This window comes from Protopterus annectens, chromosome 11.part0 (genome assembly GCF_019279795.1).
Source record: "Protopterus annectens isolate FY-2018-M chromosome 11.part0, PAN1.0, whole genome shotgun sequence".
NCBI classification, from domain to species: domain Eukaryota; kingdom Metazoa; phylum Chordata; order Ceratodontiformes; family Protopteridae; genus Protopterus; species Protopterus annectens.
In genome coordinates this window covers 1,054,203,552-1,054,230,048 of record NC_056745.1, presented here as the reverse complement: position 1 = coordinate 1,054,230,048, position 26,497 = coordinate 1,054,203,552, and the positions used below count along the sequence as shown (strand labels likewise).

At 43.7% G+C, this 26,497-nt stretch overlaps 1 protein-coding gene across 1 annotated transcript in view; it reads left to right on the top strand.

The window, feature by feature from the left end:
• The window catches only part of LOC122815022 (leucine-rich repeat serine/threonine-protein kinase 2-like), a 2,570,681-nt gene that overhangs the window by 1,500,996 nt on the left and 1,043,188 nt on the right, over window positions 1-26,497 (top strand). The window contains 1 exon segment of the mRNA XM_044087274.1: window positions 16,962-17,050. Coding sequence (XP_043943209.1) covers window positions 16,962-17,050 — 89 coding nt within the window.

The window sequence follows — 26,497 nt, the reverse complement described above, 5'->3', positions numbered from 1 at the left end:
GGGGATACTTCGGGACATTTGTTGGTTCTAAGCCTCCCTATCAGCACTTCGGCTTGGGAAACTTCGGCTCCGGTCATGGTGTCGGAGGTTGGTTGGTCCTCTGATTCGGGGGGACCCGCCTTTGAGGCCATGAGGAGCGCATTGGCCAGATCTTCAGTGACATCACCCGGATCGGTCATTCCATCCCCTTCCACACCGGCCTCTGATGTCCCCCTATCGGTTGACGGCGGAGCCCCAAGGTCTGGGGATACCCCCATGAGTGGTCCCCAACTTTCTGAGGGCCCATCGAAGTCTGTGCTTGAGGAGCCCCCAGGAAAGAAGTTGTGCAAGAGAAAGCACATAGACTCCCAGGACGAGTCTCTCACTTCTGATACCTCAGAGAGTCAGAGGGGTCCCCCAAGTCGTCCTCCGATGACGTCTCTTTCTCCGTCATCCTGGAGATTTTGAGGCAGAGAGGCGGCTGGTCATCCAAAACCACCTCTGAGGAGGAGTCTGTATTCCTCAAGGCCTTTGGGGCTCAACCCTCCGCCTTCTGGGTGTCTCCACCCTTCGATGAGCTCCTAGATTTGATCTGTCGAAGGGTGTGGGAGACTCCTGATTCGGGGGAACCTGTACCCAGACATCCTAATAAATTTCTTTCAGCTCCCCCTGGGAAAGAGTTCCTGTCCAAAGGGGTTTCTGTGGATGTCATGGTGGTGGCGGCAGCTACTCAGCAGGAAGTAGCCGAGTCTTCTTCCTTCCATCCATCCTCCTAACAAGGAGTCCAGGAGTATGGATCGGTACGGGAAGCGTACCCTCTCTTCAGCGACCTTCACCCTTCAGTCTCTGAATTATCTTTGTCATTTTACTCGGCTCCAGAGAGATTTCCTTAAAGAGTTAGGAGATACTCTAACGGGTAACGTACCTGAGGTGTTAACGCAAACGGTTAACGCCCAGTTGTCTACTCTTGGTTCGATTGTCAACTCGTCCATGAGGCTCATATCTTATGCAGCCGAAGGGGCGAGCAGGGCAGCTAGCTCAGGTGTATACCTCAGGAGGCAAGCCTGGATGCGCCTGTGTCATTTCTCGGAGGCCTTCAAGTCTTCCTTCACTGACGCCCCTTTTGATGGATCCTCACTCTTTGGGACCAAAGTGAAAGACACCCTCACCAGATGCGAGCAAGAGGGATAGACCCTGTCTGCCATAGCGGTTCGTTTTTCCCTTCCATCTAGGCCTTACCCCAAGGCTCAGAGGGGTGTAAAAATGTGGTTCAAAAAGTCACAGAAGTCTTTCCCTGCTGTTCAAGGTGAGTCCCCCTCCAGAGGCAGAGGAGGGGGAGGCTATTCTGGGAGACGCAGCCCTAGGGGCAGAGAAGGCCCTCACAATTCTGGAGACCATGATACATTTCGTGGGCCTTCCCATCATCGTCCTTGATGTATTGCCCAACTGTGCTATTCCGGAGCCAGTCGGGGGCCGCATTTCGTTGTACCTGGAAGCCTGGGCAAGTATCACTCAGGATTGATGGGTGCTTCGTATAGTTAATGGAGGTTATTCCATCCCCTTGTTATCAGACCCCCCTCCAGCCAAGAGAATCCCAGATGTTCCACCCAGTCAAAGGGATGACACAACACTAGAAATTTCAAAGTTGCTGGAAAAAGGAGTCATCCAACCTGTCCCCTCAGACCAGATCGGATTAGGGACTTACTCAAGACTCTTTTTGGTGCCGAAAAAAACAGGGGACCTGAGGCCCATCTTGGATCTCAGCCGACTGAATCGCTACGTTCTAACGTCCAAGTTCCGAATGGTCACCCTTCAGTCTATTTTTCCGTTACTGAGAAAAGAAGTATGGATGTGCTCCATCGACCTCAAGGATGCTTACTACCATATCAAAATGGACAGGGCATACAGGAGTCATTTACGCTTCCGGCTGGGAGCCAGTCATTTCCAGTTTCGTGCCCTGCCCTTTGGTCTCACCACAGCCCCCAGGGTGTTCACCAAGTGTTTGGCAGTGGTGACAGCTCACCTGAGACGTCAAGGATTCCAAGTGTTTCCATACCTGGACGACTGACTCCTCACTGCCCCCACCAGGCATCTTCTCATTCAAGCCAGGGAAAAGACCATTGCCCTTTGTCATCAACTAGGAATTACCTTGAACTGGGGAAAGTCTGCCTTGCTGCCCACAGCATGTCACATTTATAGGCGCAGAGCTAGACACCATTCATATGCGGGCTTTCCTGCCCCAAGAAAGGATAGAGGTGTTGCAGGGTCAGGTTCGCGCGTTGTTACCCCTCAAGAAGGTTCAGGCCAGATGGGTTCTACAGCTCCTGGGATCCATGGCAACCACCATTATGTTAGTGCCTCTAGCCAGATTACACATGAGGCTTCTGCAGTGGCTGCTCTCTGCCCAATGGTCCTTTCAGAATCTTCCCCTGTCCCATTTGATCCTACTCACCAATCGGTGCAAACAGGACCTCTGTTGGTGGCTACACTCCGCCAACTTGAACAAAGGGAATCCGTTTATTCGTATGCCACCAGTTGCCATGGTGAGCACGGACACCTCCCAGATGGGGTGGGGGGGCATTATCTTGGCAGGACGGTCCAAGGCACATGGCAAGATCACGAGGTACATCTGCACATCAATGTTCTAGAGATGAGAGCGGTGTTACTGGCGTTGCAAGCACTGCAGAGCTCTCTCCCCCTAGGAACGATTGCGATTCACTCGGACATATTTGTGGTGTGGTACCTGAGCAAGCAAAGGGGAACCAGAACTTACCCCCTATGCAGAGAGGCCATATGAGTGTGGCAGTGGGCAGTGTCTTCCAAACGGTTCCTAGTGGCAATGCACATTCCGGAGAAGGCCAATGTTGATAGCAGACAGGTTAGGCAGATCTATTCTGATGCCTTACGAGTGGTCCCTGAACCGCCGAGTTGCAGAACAGATTTTCAACAGCTGGGGTCAGCCTTGCTGTGATCTTTTTGCCAATCCTCACAATGCCAAGTGCCGCAACTACTTCACTCTGATCCCCCCACAGGGGGTCTCACCTAGGGACGCTCTAGTCCACGATTGGCCTCCCGGTCTGCTCTATGCTTTCCCTCCATTTCCTCTGCTACCAAGAGTGATTCAGAAAGCCATTTCCTTGGGAAGCAAGATGATTCTAATTGCCCCACACTGGCCTCGCCAAGTCTGGTTCTCCTTTCTTCATCAGTATGCAGTGGACAGTCCTTGGACTCTGGACCCAGCACCAGACCTACTGACACACATGTCGGGACAGTCCCATCCCTCCCTGCGGACCCTCAGGTTGACAGCCTGGCTACTCCACTTCCATCTTTAGTCAGACTTCATCGTTTTTCACCTGAGGTAGTACACATTTTATCTTCTTCTCATAAATCTTCTACCAGGAAGATTTACTCCAGCAAGTGGAAAAGATTTTCAATTTGGGCTCAGGCCCAGGGACTGGATCTTTTCACAGCCCCCATCCCTGCTGTCTTAGATTTTTTATCCATACTTTTTCAGCAGGGTTCTGCTCCTGTGACCATTAAGGTCCAGCTGGCCGCTATTTCTAATTTTCATACCTCTTATGAACCTTCTCTCATGGCTCATAAACTATGTAAGGCCTTTTTGAGGGGCACCTTGTTACTACGGCCTCCTGTGTTAAAACCCATCATGCCATGGGATTTAAATTTTGTCTTACAGGCCCTGACTTCATCACCTTTCGAGCCAGCTGCCACCTGTGAATTAAAATTTCTGTCTTGGAAGACTGCATTCTTAATAGCCATTACATCAGCCAGACGGGTGTTGGAGATTCAAGCGTTGTCCATCAAATCCCTGTATTTAATCTTTCATAAGGACAAGGTTTCCTTGAGACCTAATCTGTCCTTTCTTCCAAAAGTAAACCCTGCCGTTAATCTCAATCAGTCTATTGAGCTGCCAGTTTTCTTCCCTCAATTTTCCAACAAGGCAGAGTTTAAATTTCATCAGTTGGACGTACACAGGCAGCTTCGATTTTACCTACACAGGACAAAACAACTTCGTAAGTCTGACCAACTGTTTGTGTCCCTTTCAGAAAATAGAACAGGTTCCCCTATTTCTAAGATTACAATTTCCAGATGGATTTCTGATTGCATCTCCTTTGTCTATTCGTCAGCAGGCAGAAATTTACCATTCCCTGTCAAGGCTCACTCCACCAGGGCTGTTTCCGCTTCAGTAGCTTATCATTCCAGGCTATCTTTGGATGAAATTTGTGCTGCGGCCACGTGGGCTTCTCCCCACACCTTTATTACTCATTACAAATTAGACGTGGCTTCTAGGGGCGGGGCTTCCTTTGGTTCCACTATTCTCAGGAGCATCTTCCATTGAGCTTCCCAGGATAGAGGTGCTGGGGACGCTGTCCCGTGAGTAAGAATGTAGGCAAGATTGGACCACATAACATCTAGAAGTTATGTACTCACCATAACTTTCGATGTATGTGGTCCATCTCGCCTCACATTCTTACGTTCCCTCCCACCTGTCCCCCCTCCTGGAGGATTTGGAGGTGACATTGGTCTTCAGTACCCTTCGGTATTGGTTGTTTTTTCTTTGCTACCCTGGATACTGTTCTGCCTTACTGAACTGTGGTTGTGCATGAGGTGTGACTGTAGTTTGCTGCAAACTAGATCTGGGGCTATGGAGCGGTGCAACATGGGATACCAGGTTAGCCCAGCCAATTAGAGACTTCGTGGTAGAAAAATAAGTTGGCTGAGTCGGAGCCGATGTTCAGCTCCGAACCCGTGAGTAAGAATGTGAGGCGAGATGGACCACATACATTGAATGTTATGGTGAGTACATAACTTCTAGTTTTGCGAGTAGGTAAAGTGGGAGCTATCACATTAGATGTTGATGCTAAAACATCATCAACTATTAAACAGGGAGTATCCCTAGAATTATCAGCTTTCAACTTTAACGAGTGAGACACTTTATACTGCTCATCTTCTCCTGGATCTCCAGGATGTAAGTGCTGAATAGATTTTAACAGCCTTTCCCTATTAGGCATAGTTAAAGTAACAGCCCTACCTCTACATTTATCATTGCGTTTATACTTGCAGCACCAGTATGTTTTGTCACAATATATTTTCTCTCTGTGTAACACGTACCCATCTAAAAGGAGTATAGGAGCTCCTTTCTGAGACGATACAGTCACATATATTTCACCAATCGTGCCAGGAGCACAGAAGTATTCTTCTGCACTTTCCGTTTGTCACCGCTTTCCATACAGTTTCTTCCTTTTGATTTTCGCGCTTTCGGGTTTCCGGTGTTTCGTCTTTATGGTCTCGGCGTATTGCATTTCGAGCTTGTGGTTATTCGGGCATATGAAGGGGAACCATTGATGCAGGTTATTTATCTGTAGGTCCACGTTCATATTAGGGCCTTGTTTCTAAATATCTAGAGATTAGTAGATTGCGTACAGTGTTGTTGTACTTTGCCTGCTACTGAAGTTTCTGGTCTTTTCTCTGATTTAACTTATCCAGCAAGGTCTATTTAAGTTAGAGGACGTGGTCCTCTGCTATTTTTCATTTTTTCTAACAGGGCTAGGCCTGTTTTAATTTAGAGGACCTATTCCTCGTTGTGCTTGTTGTGTACCTGTTAGGGCGAGGCCCGCTTAAATCAGAGGACCTTGTTTTCCCTGGTTGATATAGCTCTGTTAAATATGTCTAAAGAGTCCAAAGACCACAAACCTTCGGGTTTCAAAAAATGCATAAAGTGCTCCCAGAAGATGCCAATTACTGATGGCCACAGTAATTGTGTTTATTGACTTGGAGCCATAAATTTGCAGGAAACTTTTTTATTCTGCCATTCCTTTAGCTCCAGAGTTCTTCAAGAGCGGAAGCAAAAGTTAATTTTGAAAGGTCTCCTCAAGCCTTCCTTCGAGGAAGACTTAGCAAGCTCTTCTTCCTCATCAAAGTCCCATTCATCCAGAAAAGTGAAGGTCAAGTCAGCCAAGAGGCTTTCTCCAGTGCTGACTAGTGTACCTAGTAGTGAACCTCCTCAGAAACAATTGAAACTTGATAAGACTTCTACCTCCTCGGCTCCACTGTCCGCGGAGCCATTCAAGGTTGTCGATGTTGACACTGCAATGTTGCCCTAAGCCTTTCGGAGCAGACTACTAAAAAATTGCATCGGAGCCCGTCCAGAGATCTTTTGTCGGTCTCCCCATCCTTAAGATCTCCAATTTTACAGAGATCCAGATTGCCTACCCTGTCATCCAGATCCTCCAAGAGACTGTCAAAAGAAGATGTGGCGAGAGTAGTGCTTAGACTCTTAAAATCGTCTGCTTTGCCCAAATTGTTGTTGGCTTCGACCCAGTCGGTTCCGGAGCCACCTGAGTCCATTCTCCCTGTTGTGGCTCCTCCGCTGAGCCAAGTCGGGCCTGCGGAGCTGGAGTTTTCGGTGCTGCTTGTTGTGGAGCCTTCGGTTCCAGCTCCCCTTATGTCTGTCTCTGAGCAGAGTTCTGCTCCGGCACCTTCGGCGCTGTCCGTGGTGTCTAGGAGCCGAAGCTCACCGGTCGGCCCTGACAGGGAAACTTGGACCGGAACCTTTTTGGTGCAGAGTCTCCCTCTCGGTGCATCGGCTTGGGTGAGCTCGGACCCTACATCCATCTCGAGCCGGTCACTCTGGAGCTGAGGACTATCTCTGTTTCCTCAGAGCCGAGTCTGTCTTCGGAACCAGCGAGATCTGCTTTCGAGATGATGAGGAGCATGCTGTCTCGCTCATCAGCTCCACGCAAGGGTACCGACACTCTTCCCCCTCAAGCACCGACCTCTGCCTAAGCACCTTCTCTCTCTCTCTCTCGACAGCAGAGACCCGCAGCCTCAGGAGCCCCCATTGGGAGGCCCCCAGTCTTCTGAGACCTTCCCAGAGTACCCTTCTGAAGAGCCTCCTCAGAAGAGGACATGCAAGAGGAAGAATGTAGACTCCCCGGATGAGTCCATCACTTCAGACACTGACCTCGAGGAGTCAGAAGGGTCCCTCAATTCGTCCTCTGATGATGTATCCTTCATAGACATATTTATTATTATTTATTATTTTATTTTACATTTGTTAACCGGGCTGGTCTAACTGGATGCATATCCTTTTTCAGTAGAGGCCCGAGGAGAAAAGCTCCAATCATAATCTTCAAACACAAAATATCAAAACAAGTTATATAAAGAAATACAGGTTATAAAAATACAAGTTACAAAAAGTATAAAAAAAAAAGACGTTGTACATTTACAAGGTTAGTAAAAAAAGTCAATTTACATAGAAGTATAATGAGACAAAGATCAATCGTCTGGTAAAACATGACAGGGAAATGTTATATACTAATAGAGTATATCAAGTTCAAGAGTCACCATCTTATATTTGTGGTAAAGATGTATTTCAAGATAAGTGATAAGGGAACAAGAATTAGGAGATGGGGACTGGATGGATTTGGTGTGAAGGTATGATATATTAGATTAATCAGGTTCAGGACATGGGCATAGCCATAGTGTCTTGAGATATTCTTTCAGGTTCTTTTTGAACTGTTTGTGAGAGGTTGTATTTCTGAGGTAGATTGGGAGGGCGTTCCATGGCTTGCCAATGGAGTTGGCGAAGAGGGCATCACCACCAGAATTATTGGCTTTAATGGTTAGGATCTGGGTGCTGTTGGAAGATCGGAGACTATTTAGGTTAGTGTATGGGATCAGTATGCTACACAGAGCGGGGGTTCTGTCTGGTTGGTTAATTGTTTTCCATGCTTCAGAGAGTTGGTTTAGTTTGAGAAGATTGGGCAGTTCCAACCACCCAAGTTGCCTCAGGTTATGACAATGGTGGGTGCGATATGGAGAACCTGTTATAAATCTAGTAATGTGGTGGTAGGCCAGGGAGAGCATGTTTAGTTCACGTTTATGGAGGAAAGAAAGGACTGGGGAGGCATAGAGGAGTGTAGAGAGGAGATGTGCGGGCAATGGTAAGTTTAGCAGTAGGAGTAAGAACATTTTTTATTCTGTACATGGATCCAAGTTTTTTGTTAACAGATTTAACTGTTTGGGTGATGTGTATGTCAAATTTGAGCTTATGGTCAATAGTTACTCCTAGTAATTTGGTACTGGTGACAGGGGTTATGGTAGTCCCATTGTTGGATTTGATACAGAAGGCATTATTATCTGTGTTTGGGAGTTCTTTTACTGGGGTAGAGAAGACGTTGGGAAAAAATAATAGTAATTTGGTTTTGGTTGGGTTGAGTAGGAGTTTGAGGTCGGTAAACCATTTTTCAACTAGAGAAAAACAGAGTTGAGTGGTGGTTTGGAGGTTGAAGAGGGAGGCATCAGAGCAGATTAAGGTGGAGTCGTCACCGTATTGTATGCAGGTGGATTGAGGGATAACTGAGTGAAGGTCATTAATGAAGATGGAAAACAGAAGTGGTCCTAGTATTGAGCCCTGAGGGACACCTATGGTGTTGGGAAGGAGGTCTGATAGTCTATTTTGCCATAGGACAGCCTGTTTCCTATCAGTTAGGTAAGTTTTGAACCATGTTAGAGCTGGGGTGTCCAGATGCAAGGTTTCAAGGGTGGACAGTAGGAGCTGGTGGTTGACCATATCGAAAGCTTTTGACAGATCAAGAAAGAGGGCGGAGGATATAAGTTTACTATTGCGATTGTTATTAATGGAGTCGACAAAGGAAAGGAAGGGCAGTGGTTGTACTATGGTGGGGGCGAAAGCCGTGTTGGGTGTTGGATAGGAGATGATTGCACGTTAGGTAGTGAAGAAGTTGTTTGTGGATACATCTTTCCATAATTTTTGCTATTGGGGACAGTATAGCTATTGGTCTATAGTTTGAGATTTCCGTGGAGGTACCTCCTTTGTGAAGTGGGATGATGTAGGATATCTTCCATACAGTGGGAATACTAGCTTCGGTAATGGTTCTATTGATAAGGATGGATATAGGGTATGCAATAACTTCAGACGCAATTTGTAAGAATTCTGCTGGGAGGTGATCAGCTGCTAGAGTGGTTGGTTTAAGTTTTTTTAAGAGAGAATATATGTATGATGTGGAGACAGGTTTAAAAGTGAACTGGGTAGGGGTCTCAACTTGGGGTTGTGTGGCAGATGGGGGAGAGGAGGTTAGTTGACTGGCAAGGTTTTGGATTGTCTCGGTGAAGTAAGAGTTAAAGGAATTGGCTATTTCTTCCGGCCCTTGCTCAATGAGCTTTTCGGGGGTTGGGGTAGTAGTTTTTCCTGGGTGCTGGAGGTTGTTGAAACTAGCCCAGAATTTCTTTGGGTTATTCTTATGTTTCTGCTGGAGGTGGCAGAAGTATTGTTTTTTGTCTAAGGTAACGGCTGATTTGGTCGTGTTTCTTAGATGTTGAAATTTGGTTCGATCTTGGGGGGTTTTTGTTGCTCTCCATTTGACCCAGGCTTGGTTACGGAGTTTAATTTTAATTTTTGTTTCTCTAGAGGAGGCAGCGGTCCCACTGTCACCCCTTCTGATGAGGAGTCAGTGTACCTGAAGGCTTTCGGGTCTCAGTCTTCAGCCTCTTGGGTGTCTCCACCTTTCGACGAACTCTTAGACCTGGTTTGTTGAAAGGTGTGGGAGACTCCTGATGCCATGGAGCCAGTTCCCAGAAGACCCAATAAATTTCTCTCTGCCCCAAAAGAGAAAGACTTTTTGTCCAGGGGCGTGCCCGTAGATGCCATGGTGGTGGCGGCAGCAGCCACTAAGAAGGAGCTAACGGAGACTTTTTCATCTATCCATCTGCCGAATAAGGAGTCTCGAATGATGGATAGATATGGGAAGCGTATCTTTTCCTCAGCGGCTTTTACCCTCAGATCGCTGAACTATCTCACACATTTTACTAGGCTTCAGAGAGATCTCCTCAAGGAGTTAGGAGATACTCTTCAAGGTACATCTTCTGAAGGAGTCCCTGAGAAAGTGCTCAGTTGTCTACCTTAAATTCCATTGTGAACTTCTCCATGAGGCTGATCTCCTATGCAGCCAACGGGGCGAGCCGGGCAGCGGGTTCAGGAGTTTCCCTTAGGAGACACTTCTGGATGCACTTACGTAATTTTGCGGAGCATTTCAAGTCTACTTTTACCAATGCCCCCTTTGACGGTTCTTTATTGTTTGGACCTAAGGTAAAAGATACACTCACCAGGTGCGAACAAGAAGGGAAAACTCTCTCTGCCATGGGAGTACGCTTTACAGTCCCCACTAGACCATATCCCAATGGTCAGAGAGGTGGTAAGATGTGGTTCAAGAAGTCCTAGAGATTTTTCCTGGATGCACAGGGTGACTGCTCCTTCAGAGGCAGAGGAGGAGGAGCTAATTGTAGATATTGCCCTAGAGGCAGGGGGGGGGTCCGCAAAACCAGGGTGGCTGCGATTCTTTTTGAGGCTGTTCCTATCAGTGCTCCTGATGTGGGGCCTGGCTGAGCTTCTCTGGAGCCAGTCAGGGTTGCCTATCTTTGTATCCAGAAGCCTGGCTAAACGTCACCCAAGACAAATGGGTACAAAGAATAATCACTAGAGGTTACTCCATACCCTTTTCTCTTCCACCCCACACTCCCAAGAAGATCCCGGATGTTCCACCCAATCACAGGGATCAAGCAACTGTAGAAGTGGAAAAGTTGCTTGCAAAAAGAATCATCCAGCCCATCCCCACAGACCAGATAGGATTCGGAACTTACTTCAGATTCTTTTTAGTGCCAAAACGTACAGGGGACTGGAGGCCCATCTTGGACATCAGCAAACTAAACAAATCTGTAAAGAAGGCCAAGTTCCGGATGGTGACACTGCAGTCTATGCTCCATCTGTTAGGGAAAGAAAATTGGATGTGCTCCATAGACCTCCAAGATGCGGACTATCATATAAAATGGACAGAGCATCGAGGAGTCATTTATGCTTCCGTCTGAGAGCCAGTCATTACCAATTTTGTGCTCTGCCCTTTGGCCTCACCACAGTCCCCAGGGTGTTCACCAAATGTATGGCAGTAGTGACAGCTCACCTGAGACATTGAGGATTCCAAGTGTTTCCGTACCTGGACGACTGGCTCCTGACCACCACCATCAGGCACCTACTCCTACAAACCAGAGATTTCACCATCCAGCTCTGTTCCCAGCTGGCCATCCAGCTCTGTTCCCACCTGGGGATTAAAATAAACTGGGAAAAGTCTGCCTTATCGCCCTCTCAATTTGTGACTTTTATAGGTGCAGAAATAGACACAGTCACCATGCTAGCTCGTCTACCTGCAGACAGAATTCAAAACCTCAGACAACAAATTCTCAGTCTACTTCCTCTACAGAAAGTCAAGGCAAAGACAGTTCTGAAACTTTTAGGGACCATGGCCTTCACCATAACACTAGTCCCTCTAGCCAGATTACATATGCAAGTTATCCAGTGGCTTTTATCTTCCCAGTGGTCCTTCCTACAACTGCCTATATCTCACCATATCATCATAAGAGTCTTGCAAAAAGGACCTCCGTTGGTGGATTCAACCAGACCAGCTGACAACAGGCACTCCATTCCTTCCTCGCCAACCTTTTGCTACTGTGATCACGGATGCCTCGCAGATAGGGGGGGGGCATTATCTAGGCAGGACTGTCCAAGGCACATGGCAAGATCACGAGGTTCACCTGCATATCAGTGTCCTAGAGATAATAGCAGTGCTTCTAGCATTGCAAGCACTTCACGGCTTTCTTCCTCTAGGGACGATAGCAATCCACTCGGACAATATGTCAGTGGTATGGTATCTAAACAAACAAGGGGGAACTAGATCTTACCCCTTTTGTCGAGAGGCCCTTCGTGTTTGGAAGTGGGCGATATCTTCCCAACGCTTTCTAGTAGCAACGCATATCCTGGGGACAACCAATGTAATAGCCGACAAGCTCAGCAGGGCAATCTTGATGACCCATGAGTGGTCTCTGAATCAGGAAGTAGCGGAACAGATCTTCCGCAAATGGGGGCAGCCTTGCTGCAATCTCTTTGCCAGTCCGATCAACTCCAAATGCAGCAGCTACTTCTCCCTCATTCCCCCTCCAGGGAGTCACCAAGAGACACACTTGTTCAGGATTGGCCCCTGGGACTCCTTTATGCATTCCCTCCCTTTCCGCTCATATCCAAAGTGATACAGAAAGCAAAGTTATTGGGAAGCAAAATGATTCCCATCACTCTTTACTGGCCTCATCAGATTTGGTTCCCCTTTCTCTGGCCTCATCTACTAGATGATCCATGGACTCTGGACCTAGTGCCAGACCTCTTGACACACATGTCAAGCTCCCTTCACCCCTGTCTCTGCACCCTCAACTTGACGGAGTGGCTGCTCCACTTCCATCCCTAGTCAGGCTTCATGATTTTTCACCTGCTGTGACCCACATCATTACGTCTTTGCATAAACCTTCCATTAGGAAGTTATACACTAGCAAATGGAGAATGTTTTCTATCTGGGCTAAAGAAAGAAATGTAGATCCTTACACAGCATCCATCCCTGTGGTTTTAGAATTTTTGTCTGAACTTTTCCATAAGGGATCAGCTGCTGCTACAATTAAGGTCCAATTGGCAGCAATATCTCACTTTCATTTGGGACAACATGAATCCAACCTGATGCCCCACAGATTATGTAAAACCTTCCTTAAATGTGCTACTTTGCTGAGACCTCCCTTTCAGGAAAAAGTATCTCTTTGGGATCTAAACTTCGTTCTGTCCAAACTAGCTTCCCCACCCTTTGAACCCGCACATTCGTGTCTGTTGAAGTTTCTGTCTTGGAAGACCTTGTTTCTAGTAGCCATCATATCAGCTAGAAGAGTATCAGAGTTACAAGCACTGTTGATTTAGCCTCCTTATTTGATTTTCCACAAAGACAGAGTTTCCCTTCATACAAATCCTTCCTTTATCCCTAAAGTTTGCTCTCACACTAATTTAAACCAAGCCATAGAATTACCTGTGTTTTTCCCTAATTATTCCAACACTGCAAAATATAAATTTCATTAACTTGATGTTCACAGGCAATTACGGTTCTACCTTCACAGAACTAAGGAACTCAGAAAGTCAGATCAGTTGTTTGTATCCTTTTCTGAGTCGAGAATAGGTCTTCCAGTCTCTTAAGTGACCCTGTCTAATTGGATTTCAAGCTGTATTTCCTTCATTTACTCCTCCAATGTAAAGACTCTACCATTCAAGATTAAGGCTCATTCTACAAGATCCTAGTCTACATCTGCTGCCTTTCAAGCCAGAGTTCCAATTGACTGTATTTGTGCAGCAGCAACTTGGGCTACCCCTCATACCTTCATTAGTCATTACAAATTGGATCTGACCTCAAGGGGTAGAGCCTCCTTTGGTTCCATGGTACTCAGGAGTATTTTCCCGTGAGCCATCCAAGAATAAGGTGCTAGGGACGCTGTCCCATATGTAAGAATGAAGGCGAGATATGACTACAGAACATAAAGAAGTTATGTACTCACCATAACGTTCCATGTTTGTAGTCCATCTCGCCTTTCATTCTTATCAACCCACCCACCTACCCCCATCCTGGAAGGATCTGGAGACAAGATAGAGTTGCCTTGGTAAGGTGTAGACCTTTCATTATTGTTGTTCCTTCTGGATAACTTTATTTCTATATTTCTATAGTTTAGCAGCAAACAAGATCTGGGGATTGTACTAGTGCACTATGGGATACCTACCTAGCCACGAGCCAACTAAGAGACTTTGAGCTTTGTAATAGGCCGAGTCAGAGCTGAGGATCGGCTCCAAACCCATATGTAAGAATGAAGGGCAAGATGGACTACAAACAAGGAACGTTATGGTGAGTACATAACTTCTTTTTCTTTTTCATTTACTTGCTTTCTCTTAAAACTTGTTACTAAATCAATCAAAGATCCTTAATCCAGTTGTTCCCCCATGCAGGAATGAGAAAAAAACACATTAATTTTTCTTTTGTCGTGCTCTTTTATCCAGTTTTTTTTTTTTAACATTGCATTACCTACATTTCTTAAAACTGAACAAGAAGAATGGAGAAAAAATAAAACACAAATAAAAGAAAAAGAAGGGAGGTATGGCAGTGGTCCCTGTCACTATAACATATTCTGGTAATGTTGTTTCTATATATAGGATAATTGAGAAGAACTGGCATATTCTTACATCAGACTACTCTGTTAATGCTGTAATTGGTTCCAAACCCTCCTTTAGGTTTAGAAATAGGAAGATCCTTAAAAGGATGCTATAGTAGCAGAAGAGTGGTTCACCACAGTGTGTGAGTTTTGGTACGTTCTCATGTGGTAGTTGTAATTTTTGTCCATTTTTGGACAACGATAGTATTTTTATACATCCCACTTCTAATAGGAAATGTTTTTTCAAGGTAATAGCCAATTGCCTTACTAAACATTTTGTTTATTTGGTTCAGTGTCAGCTTTGCAAACAATTTTATGTAGGGAAGATGGATTGTTGCTTTAAGGATAGAATTAGGGAACATGGTAGAGATATTAGACAGGGCAACAGCTTGAATTCCTTAGCTAAACATGTCATAGATATGAGTCCTGAACATGGTTTTAAGTTTAAGGTGATGGAGACCATTGTAGTAGGTCAAAGGCTAGAAGATATTAAGACCATCACAGAAAACAGGGAGTTGCAGTGGATTTTGATCTTGCAAGCGGACAGGAATAAGGTTTTAAATGGGAAGGTCTCTTTTAGACCTAACTTTAAACAAAGAAGACCTTTTTGCCTTAAGTAATTGTTTTAATTAATTGATTGATTAGTTAAGATGCCTTATTGGTGGTAAGAAATTATTTATTGTGTATGTACTGAAGATTTTTGGTCTGAAGTGTTTTTGTATGATTGATAGTTTTTTATTAAAACTTTCTGCCTACACATATTGTTTCTTTTTCTTTTATTTGTGTTGTATCATTTTGCTCTGCTGGTTTTATTCTTATTTTCCAAAGAAAAAAAAAAAGAACAGCAGCACCTGTTACAATCCCCCATTACACTTAAAAATAACTAAGAAAATGTTATTTTATAGAGTGCAACGAAAACCATACACGACAAAAATAGTACTGTTAAGAGAAAAAAATGTTTACTTACAGTTAACTTTCTTCTGCCTCTTCCCCTCCCCAAAGCATTTTACTGAACATTAATGAGCTTAAGAGTCCCCTACAAGTCCAACAAATTCTGATGAAGACCAATTTTTCCAGATTTTTCTTATTCTGTCATATTTCACAAATATAATTATTGCATTGTAATCCCACATTAAGTTACTGGTTTTATTACTTTTTCATCTGCATCTCCCAAATCCTGTCTCTGCTTTATTTCAAATGTTCTCTCATTTCTTCTAGACAACTCTCATGCTCCCTTCCTTCTCTCCAGCATTTTCCGTTGAAACATTGGAAAAGGTTTCACAGGTGCAATCTCTGTGTGGTCTTTATTACCAGAAGGACAAGAAGCAGAATCTGCTTCTGTTTTACAGCTCACTTTTTGTTGGACAAACTTTTGTATTTCCTCCTTAGCATGTATTCATCTAAAGATGATTTTGTCCCTCCAGGGAAGAATACCTCGAAGACAGCTGGGTGCAGCAGTTTGAATCTCACACCTGTGTCTCTACATTCCCTGAATAGTGGAATAAATTTGCTCCTCATCTGCCTGGTCTGCAATTACTAATCATTCTCCACAAACACTCTGCTGTCTCCCAATTTTAGTACTTTGTCCTTCTGCCACAGTTTTGTCAGAATCTCCTCCTTCTTCTGGTCTAGGTTGCTTTATCATAGCCAGGTTTGGAACATAACACATGATGTGCCTTTCAACTAACAACTCCTGTTGTGGAATACCAGTCCAGTTGCTTATTTGTGCTTTCATAAAATTAATGCAGTTTGTTCCTTCCAGCTTCCCTGGTATAGATGAAAATCTCAATTTTTTTCCTATATGCTCTGTCCTCTAATTCTATTATTTATTGAAACATCTCTTCCTGAGCAGTCTCATATTTTCTTCATTTTGACCTCTGATTTTTGCAGCTTTATTACTTCATCTGAATATCTGTTTAAAGCTTCGGCCATTTTTCCCAGTCATTTGCTGTTTGTGTTGATATAATCTGAGTGTTTCATTTATTTTATCCAGGTCTGTGCGCAATTATCTTAATATTTTATTGTAGGTTACTGGAAGTCATGTCTGGAGGTTACATTGTTTTTTGCTGAACAACTGCAGAATTTTCCCCAGTCAGTGTTTCTTCCTCACTTTTTGTAGCTTATTGTTTCCAGGTCCTGTGTACACTTACTAGCCAGTTACTGAAATGTACCCATAAACACAAGTCTACTGGCCTTCTGTGCTAGGTTTCTGTTTTCACACTGGGAAAGCTAGAATTAAGCTGTTAATCAATGTGCAGACATCTTGGAAGTCCTTTGCCTCATATTTTTGATCTGTACCTCATATAAATTGTATTTTTTAACAAATCACTGGGGTGATCCAAGGAATAAAGTCCCTAAATAATGACATACATTTGAGTTTCAGATGTTATATACTTCAGAAAATGTATGCTAACACAAATTGTGTTATTCTAGCAACTTTCTAAGCTTATACGAGCAATATTTAAAATGTGCCCCAATTTTTGGGCCTTTGTCCCTCCATTATGCCATGCTTTTTCCAGATTTCTTCCACTAAGAGGTTGAGAGGTATGCCTTCATATGGTCTGCATAGTCTACCTAATCTTTGAATTGAAGTTCTGTAAATTTCTGTTTACATTGGTTTTAAGATGTAACCAACAAGGTTTTATTTTTAGGTCTTAGTACAAGACAGGTTACATGTGTTAGTTTTTTTGTGATAGAAGGATCAGTCTGTCAATGCTCTAGTGATTTGATGTGTTTCTTCTTTGCTATAATGTGCATATTGTAGCTGTATTCAGTATAAATCTTGCATGATTCTCATGTGTTTGAGAATGTGAATGGATATGCAAAGCAGTATTAATTTTTTATGGAATTTAAGCAGGAAATATAAAAAATTGTGAATATTTTAACAGGTGTCCTCCTGCATTTTGAAGATCCAGCCCTTCAGCTCCAAGACCTCTATTTTGTTGATCCTCAGTGGCTTTGTAAGCTGATGGCACAGGTAAGCACGATGACTGTAACTCATTTACAGTATAATGACTATCAGTTATGTCTCAGAAACAGTCTTTCAGTGCCATATCATGCTTGACAATAAGAGGTAAAGGTATTAAGTATTTAACATCTTGAGTCTTCATCATTGGCATACAACTGTAATACCCTCTTCTACTTTCCCCATCTAAATTGTTTTTCTGTTGCACTTCCACAGTCATGGCCATGCAGGCCTCCTATTGGCATGTACCATGATGTCACATTTTTGAGTGGGAGATCATGCCATTTCCCTGCACCTTGGAGTACTTTTTTGCCACTATCACAGTTCAGCTCTCAGTCCTGATCTTTCATGTATAAAATTTTGCACATTAATTTTTTTAAGAATACAAGCCGTGAAACTATTTGTAAGACTACCTGCAAAGTGCTGTATTGATTGTGTAAAAGAAGAATTTAAAAAAAAAATAAAGCTAAGCTCTCATAGGTTCACATGTTCATAGGTAAGTACTATCTGCCCATGTGGACTATTTAAAGTTTAGCCAGTTTCATTGTGATGCTTGAATTAACCAAAAGTGTTTGTATTTGTATTTTTATACACCAAGCAGACTCCAAAGAATTTTTTCCTCAGGTAGGTTACAAATGCTGAAAGTGTGATGATAAAGAAAGAGGTAAATATGATCATATATTTTGGGAGTGTGATGAGATGGCAGACTTCAAAAAATCACTACAGAGTACTCTCTCAGAAATATTGGGTGAGCAAATAGATGCAACTAAGGAAATGTTTTTTTTTTTTTTTTTTTTTGAGCTGGAATACAAGACCTGAATTGCTAAGTTAAATTCTGATGGCTGCCAAAAAAGCAATTACTAGAAAATGTAAGTCAGAGTCTAAAACAACCGTATTTGAAGTATTGAATATTGTATCAGAAGTAAAAGAACTGGAAGTGTGATTTTAGAAAAGGGTAGGAACAAATTACACAGAAAAAAACAGAAACTGTGGGAGCAGTACATGCAGAATATGTTTTGGAGGAGGAGTAAAATTAATGATAGTTTTACAAAAAATATGTGATGTATAATGTTTGTAACTATGAATATGTTAATATTGTTTGTTTTCTTTTATATAAATGTTTGCTTGCCTATTCCTTAAATGATGATTCAATAAAGGTATTAAAAAATTGCATTTAGAAGCTGCGTCTGTGCATAAGTAGTACAGGAGGCAGTCATGATGTAAAGTTTCTGTTACCCATCAGTAGATCTAAGTTGCACTTGAATATGGAAAGGAATGAGCTTTATTTTATATGGATGGGGAGTTTGTTCCAAAGCAGCAGTGTCCTCTACAAGGTATACCTGTCCTTGCAAACATCACTGTCGATGTTGCAGAAGAGGTTTAAATTCCTACACCAAGTATTTCTGATGCCATTTGACTTGCAGATGTTCAGTAGGTGTGTCAGTATTGGGTTGGAGGATGCCTTGTATTCCAGACACAGGTTACTTCTTAGCAAGTCTGTAGGGTACTGCCTATACTGACAGGGCTTTGAGTTGGTCCATGTTGGACATGTTGTTTAGGCCTTGTATCATTTTAGTAAGGTATCTCTGAGCATCCCAGTTGTTGCATATGTCTGGACAGTTACATGCCAAAGGGGCAAAGAGGACATTCTACTCAAAAATTGGCCTATTGAGGGCAGAGTAATGGGGGGCAATGACATCCCTCGATCTAGACACATTCCCTTTGTTTGTAAGCTGCATAAGATAGAAAGATTTTCTTATGACAGTGGACACATGTTGGTCGAAAGTTAGGTTATACTGTCCATATAAGTTACCAAATTCAAAACAACTGTATCATTTCTTATGGAGTATTGTCAGTAGTTCCCAGAGGTAAATGACTTCCTAAAGGATGCAATAGTGCATTTTTTGGTATTTATTTTTCAGTCCATGATTTTGAGACCACTTATTATATAGGGCAAACCTTCCTGCAGGATGGCTAAATAATTTGGGGATTCATTGACTGGTCCTAGCTTGCAGTCATCTGCATACGTAGTTGGCCAGAGCCCTTTTGTGGTATCTTTTACTTCAGAGAAGTAGATGCCCAACATTGAAACCTGGGGGGGGGGCTCCACTGTTGGCTGGTCTCTTTGTAGGGGTAGCTTCCCCTGTTTTGAAATTCTGTGTCCTATCTGTGAGCCAGATAGTAATCCAGTGAGGTAAGGGGTTATTCCCACTTTAGTTTTGCTTTTCTACTGTGCCTGAGTGGGGGACTGTGTCAAAAGCTTTGGCCAGGTCAAAGTATGCCATGTGTACTATTTTACTCTTATCCATTGTTTTGGTGAACTCCTCAAAAAAGTCCACCAGGTTGAGTAAGCATGACCTGCCCTTGACAAATACAGATGCGGAGATGGGTCCAGTGTTTGGAGGATCCCTTTGTCTTTATTGATTAGTTCCATGCTAAGTCTTTCCATGTTAAATTAACCTTGGAGAACAGACATCTTTCTAAGCGATCATATAATGTTTTTATTTTGTATAATAATAGTCCTATGCTAATCTTTGTAACTCAGTCACACAGTCACAGATCCAATATGGTTTTCAGCACAAGAATCATATCTGCATATCTAAGTTATCTCACTTATTTAAAAAGGGTTAAATGATTTGTAATAACTTACTAGACAAACCTATTTTTTTCTGTTAATGAGCTTCTCGGGTCTAGGAGTTTTGTCAATAAACTATGTCACAAGTCCACAAATGCTGATGAATATCCGTTTTTCTCTCCAAATGTTCAGTCTCATTGCTACAAAAATTGTTCCTGTAGTGTGCAGTACCCCTCACAGAGATGGATTATCATATCAAACAGAATCAGAGTACTTCCATTTTCTACCGTCTTTTATTGTCTCTTCTGAGGTGGATGTAAATGCTGAAATTCTATTAATCCTTGGGAGAACTCATTTTTCAAAACCAAGTGTTAGGAACCCATCATACAGCAGACATGGAAATTATACTGGGCAGTAATGTGTTTTCACTTATTTAAGTCCAATAATCATTAAGTACTCTGGACAAAGTCTTGGACATTTTCTTGTGCAAACCAGGACAGTATGGTGTCATAACTTAAATGAGAATAAATGGTGAAGAAGGCTGACAGAAACAGCAACTCTAGATTAAGCAGTCAAAAAATGATACAGGACCAGTCATAACAGGTGTTTACAAAATATTTAAAAAACAAAACTACTGTTTGCAAAACATAGCAGCACTTCTAGAGCGAAAGGAAGTGTCACATACAGAGGCTGTAGAAGTAGAACATACATGTCAGACACATGTACCCCAACCCTCCTTGGTTCAGCTGTATCTTTCTTCTCCCATCCATGTCAGTAGTTGTAGTGCTGGTACTGCTATTTAAACAAGGCCATTTAGTTCATGGTCAGAGCTCTATCCCTCTTGTTGCTGTAATGAAGTGTTCTTTTTGATGATGGCAGTGTAGAAGGTAGAGAAGAAACATTGCCTTTGCAGAGGTTGTAAGGCCTCCATATGCAGAAATTTTACCTATTCTGGTAGAAACAAAACAAGAGGTGAAGCCTGGGAATGCTAATTTTCATAGAAGGAGCTAGTAGGAACAATTTCACTATAATGAGTGAACTTAATTTCAGAGCAGTGAATAACACAGTTTTGCAGACAATTAACACTTTTGAATGGGATTTCTTTGGGTATATCAGTTTCCTCACTCATCCAGAAGGCATATACTGTATGTGGATTGTCAACTCAGAATTGTCTGTAGATGTATACATGATGTGTGTATGATAGAAGAAAGGCCTGACAATCTACTTTTATTCCCTACTTCCCAACATCAGCTGTTCATGGGGTCATTTATAAGAGTTGTATCTTGATAATATCGGATGGTTAGAATAATTCTGTTTAAAACTTATGCAGGAAAACTTATGGCAGTTTTGGGCGTTCTTGATGTATAAGGTGTTTATAATTAACATGAAGAAACATTACTTTTGAGAATAATTGAAGATTCCTTTACTAAAGTCGCTAAGTAGAAGTTGATCAAATAAAATTAATTTAAACATGGGAAAATAATTATATAACTTTTGGTAATCATACTTATTAAAATGAAATGTGTTTAAAGAAGATATGGATATTTTAAGGTGGACCACAGTTATTACTGATGTTACACCAAGTGTGAAACTTAGCTCCTTTAGACTCATTTCTGTTCCTTATGCATTGTGGGCTAAAGCAGCAGAAGAAGAAATAGACTGTTAGAGATCATAACACATCTGAAATATAAAAAATGGGTACTTACGTATTATCGCAACCGCATTTCAGAACTGGCATACTTTGTTGCCTTTCCCAGAAAATGGGTTTGTTAAGCTTTAAAGGGGTGTGTATGCAACTAAGTAGTGATGTGTCCCCGGCGAGTTGAGGCAGGGAGAAGAAGAAAATACTTCAATTGTTGGACTCGTGTTAGGCATGTGCCATTATTTTGGTGAACTCCACTTTGTCACGCTGCATCGCAAATACTGCCTTGCTGATGACAACCTCAGCAAAGGGAGGTTGCTCAGGAATATTCAGTGTGGCTTTTCAGGGTCAATAACCATCCCAAAAAAAGGTGCTTACAAGAAATTCTGACTAAGGGGACAGTGATTCCAAAGGGAGTGATGCCTTTCTCCCCAACCAGATTCCTTGGCCGGGGGTGTTAAATTGTGTTGCCGCAGCAGCCACATACAGTACTACCGACAGGTGCTGACATGCTGAATGATTCACTCACACACACACACACACACACACACACACACACACACACACGTCCCAAACATAGCAATCACCCCTTGCAGTGTGTACAGCCAACAGAATTGAAATGGGCCGGTTGCCTTTGGGTGAAGGTGGTGAGTTGCATGAGTTCGATGAGGAATGGTCACTGACAAGCAGCACTCCTTCTAAGGCTGAAAAGGCTATTACCAGGGAAGACGATTTCTCAACTTTTTCCTATTCCAATATAAAAAGAAACACTCGCATACAACACATCTGAAGACTTCATACACCCCTTCCTAGCTTAGCAGACCTCATTTGACAGAAACATTACTGAGATGGGGTTGCGATAATACGTATTAATATACAACATGCATTTAGTCTTCTGTAACACATACAGATTTTTAAGCCTTTCCACCAATGAACCACTTCTTCATTCTTGCTCAATGCCAATCCCGTCGTATTGCTACACTCTATTCCTGGAAAACACTAAAGCTGGCATGTTTTACAACAAAAATAAAGGTTCATAGTTTAGCAGACCTCGTTTCACAGAAACATTGAGGTTTCTGTGAGTACTGAAATGTGGTTGCGATAATACGCAAGTACCAAAAAATGTGCTGCTTCTGTGGTATCTATATTGAAAGAGGGTGAACCATTAGGTTGTGTAAGAATGATGTAAGTTAATGGTTAATCAAGTTTCTTCTTCAGAATAGTACCCCATACCTTAGGGTGAAGACTTTTCTGCTTAAAGGGATGATCAAGTGTAACCATTTACATTTTAGAGTATATTTTGCAAGTTCTGTATTTCAGAGGACTCTAGAACTTCTGTTAAAAAGTGTGATGCACTGTATGTTTATATGGATGCCATTTTAGTTACTGAAACCACATCTACATAACATTAACAGAAATTAAAAGAAGCACTTAGAAAATCGGAGGATGCAAGTTTTTATCATAGGCGAAGCAAGATATGTTTTCTTTGAAACAGAGGTACAATATTTAATTATCAGGACACTGCATTTTAATGCTAGTGTCATTACTGGAAGAAATAAAGGCATGATTTACAAAAGAATGGACTTGATGTTATCATCAGTACTTCTTCAGCATCTGCTTTAACTCACTGCAGCTCACCTTTTTGTGGCTTGATTCTTTGTTGTATAATAAAAAGCCTCAAATGCAAGACATAAAAAAACAACATAGTTTATTTAACTTCATTAAGTGCTTTCATTTAAAAATGGGAGTTGTGGGAACAATGCACACAGTGGAGGAATGAGGTTTAAAAGAAGGCAGGACTTAAATGCACAATGGAATGTTTGACTGAAAACGATTGGGTAGATTATAAGTGATGTAGGTTTGCAACTGGGAGTGTGTCACTATGGTTTGTGATGTAAAATGCTTGCCACTAGGATTGTGTCGGTGTGCTTTGTTTTCATTTATATAAATGTATGATTGCTTATGTCATAAGTGATGGTTAAATAACGATGTTTCTTGTTTAAAAACAGGGAGCAGGAATTGAATAATTTATGTAATGTTGCTTAGCTTATATGATCTATAGCAATGTATATGAAGAATAATGTTTATTATTTTAACTTGGTAATACAGTTTGATTACTTTTATATAAATGTAGAAGTAAGGCGCAAGACTATGGGAAATGTAAAATAAATACTTCATGCCCAATCCCAATACACATAAGAGGTTATCATTCCAATTCATTCAGCTTGCATAAAAAGCAGACAGGAGGGTTGCAATGCAAAAAGAGGGTGCAACATAAATTGCAGTAATAGCATTCAAAATGAAGGATGCAGCAGCCAAAGCAAACTGCTTAGCAAAAACAACAGATCTGAAGTAGTTACTTAATTTGCTCTGCAACCTGTGGGTATCGGATCCGATCTCGGATCCGAGCCAGCAGCTTCACAAGCTACAAGATCTGAGCTCCTAGCTCCTCCCCCTACCCATAATCCCCTGCCACTAACTGTATTACCCCAGATCATTTTTGCCGCGGCTGTAGACAGCTACTTTTTGAAGAGCTCCTTAGCTGACTGGTGAGATTGTTCCTTTTTTTCCTCAAAAAAGCTTTTTCTTAGTGTTGATTGTGGTGTGTGTGTGTGTGTGTGTTCAGAGACCTATAGCCAGTATAGTTTGTTAAAATAGTTTCCCTTTTTTTTTGTGTAGTGTTAGGTTTTCTGTGTCCCCCCTCCCCCACTTAGTGTTTGGGTGTGCGTGCGTTGTGGTAGAGAATGGCTGAAGGGCCCAACGCCATTTTTTCAAAATGTACTGAGTGTGGCCATAAGCTTTCCCCTGCTGATGGCCACACTCAGTGCGTTTTATGCCTGGGGATGGCTCATTTATCAGCAGACTGCCAAATCTGTGCAGCCTTTAACCCCCGGGCACTTAGGGACAGGAAGAATAAGCTAATCCTGGCGGGCTTGCTTCCCTAGGATTCGGCTGCTTCTTCCTCTCCCGCCAAAGCTCAAGCTGTCTCCGCAGCCCCAGTGCCTTCCGTTCCCCCCGCTCAACCGGGGACTCAACCTCCTGCTTCGGGCTTGAGTTCGGGGGACTCTGGTGCCTCTTCCTCTCTAGAGAAGAGGCACAAAGATAAGGAGAGACATAGGTCTCATAAAAGGTGGGCTGAGACTCAACCCTCAGCCCCGCCATCTAAGCTAGCTAGCTCTCCCTCGAGGGTTTCCGGATCCTCCCCCTCTCGGCTCCATTCGCCTCATTTTTCGCCGGAGCCGAGGAGGAGTACCAGTCTCCCGCGAGATCGTCGAGGCAACCCTCCCGGCTTGCCTCGACGACTTCATCTAGGTTGACCAGGAGCCTCACCGACGCCGATATGGATCGGATGATGCGATGATTCCTGCAGACCCAAATGCAGATGTGGGTGCTCTTGCTTCCCCCCCTCAAGGGGGGAGTGCGGCCTCTGTCTTTGCTCCGATCACTCCTTCTCCAACCCGTTTTCGGGTTTTGGAGTCATCGGATCCGGGCCCTTTCGGAGCCGGGGTTTCGTCGGCGCCGATAGCTCCAGTGTCTTCGACGCTGACCATGCCCTCGAGTGTTTCGGATCCAAGTTCTCGGGGCTGAGCGTCGGATCCGGGGGAGTTGATGTGTCTTCAGCGCCGCTGAGGTCGGAGCACACTTCTCTCTCGGATCCGACTGCATCGGCTCCGACTCCGGTCCCTACCTCGGAGCCGAGGAGATTGCTCTCGGAGCCTGGGGAGAGTAGTTCTCCTTCGGCATTTGAGGTTGTGGAGAGGGTGCTGTTGAGATCCTCCAGGTCCCTGGTCCGGGCTTCGGATCCTCCCACACCCCCACTGCATATGGGTCTATCCTCCGTCATCCGTCCATTGGGACAGCCTGCCCAAGCCCTCCAGCCCGTTCCCGTGGAGGAACAGGAAGCTATTGACGAGTCCTCCTCGTACAGTCCCACTGAGGAGGTCCCTCGTAAACGGAGGTGTAAAAGGAGGCACCTGGACTCCCCTGAGTCCGTCACCACAGACATGGATTTGGATGAAAGGGAAGGTTCCCCAAGGTCACCCCCCGAGGATGTCTCCTTCGGAGATATCATGGAGATGTTGCGTATTAGAGGGGGGTGGTCTGCCCAACAGGCATCAACTCTGCGCTGCAAGAGATTACGCTCTGACTCTTGCCCAGAGTCTAGGCATCTCAGTGAATCTTCAAAAATCCTTCCTTCGCCCCGTACAAGTATTAGAGTTCATATGGGCCAGATTGGATACCCATACTTCTCGAGCCTTTCTGACGTCGGACAGGCTGAGCTGCCTGTCGCTTCAGGTGCTTACTCTTCTTCAGAGCCAGGCTCCTGCGCCAGAGTTAGTCCTGAGGGCACTAGGGTCTATGGCAGCGGCAATCGGTCTATCCCTTCATGCACGTCTGTGAATGCGGATTTTACAATGGACCCTCCAGGTTCAGTGGTCGCTATTACTCCACCCGTTAAGCTCTCCGATCCCACTGAGCAGAGTTTGCAGAGACTCCCTTCTTTGGTGGCTTCACTCTTGAGAGCTGAGGCAAGGGAGACCCTTTGTGATTCCCCCACCCCAAGCCACGTTGACCACAGATGCTTCTCGCCTTGGGTGGGGGGGGCATTGTTCGGGCAGAACCGTCCAAAGCACGTGGACTTCCGTAGAGACCGCTCTGCATATCAATGTCCTAGAGATGAGGGCGGTGCTTCTAGCGTTGCAAGCTCTCCATGACCTTCTACCTCTGGGGACTATTGCAATCCAGACAGACAATATGTCGGTAGTCTGGTACATAAACAAACAGGGAGGAACCAGGTCTTATCCCCTTTGTCAAGAAGCTATGAGAGTGTGGGAATGGGCGATATCCACCAACCGCTTTCTAGTAGCAACGCACATTCCGGGATGGTCCATCATATTAGCGGACAAACTGAATTGAATAATTCTCACTTCGTACAAGTGGTCTCTCAATCCATCAGTTGCGAAGCAGATCTTCCGCAAGTGGGGTTGGCCTTGCTGCGGTCTTTTTGCTTCTCCATTAAACACAAAATGCAGCGAGTACTTCACAATCCTTCCCCCCGAGGGGGAGACTCCCAGAGATGCTCTTGTTCATGCTTGGCCTCCCGGTCTTCTTTATGTTTACCCTCCCCTTCCACTTATGACCAAGTTCATACAGAAAGCCTCTCGGTTGGGGAGCAAAGTTATCCTCATAGCCCCATTCTGGCCTCGCCAGATCTGGTTCCCATACCTGCGGTCTCACAGTT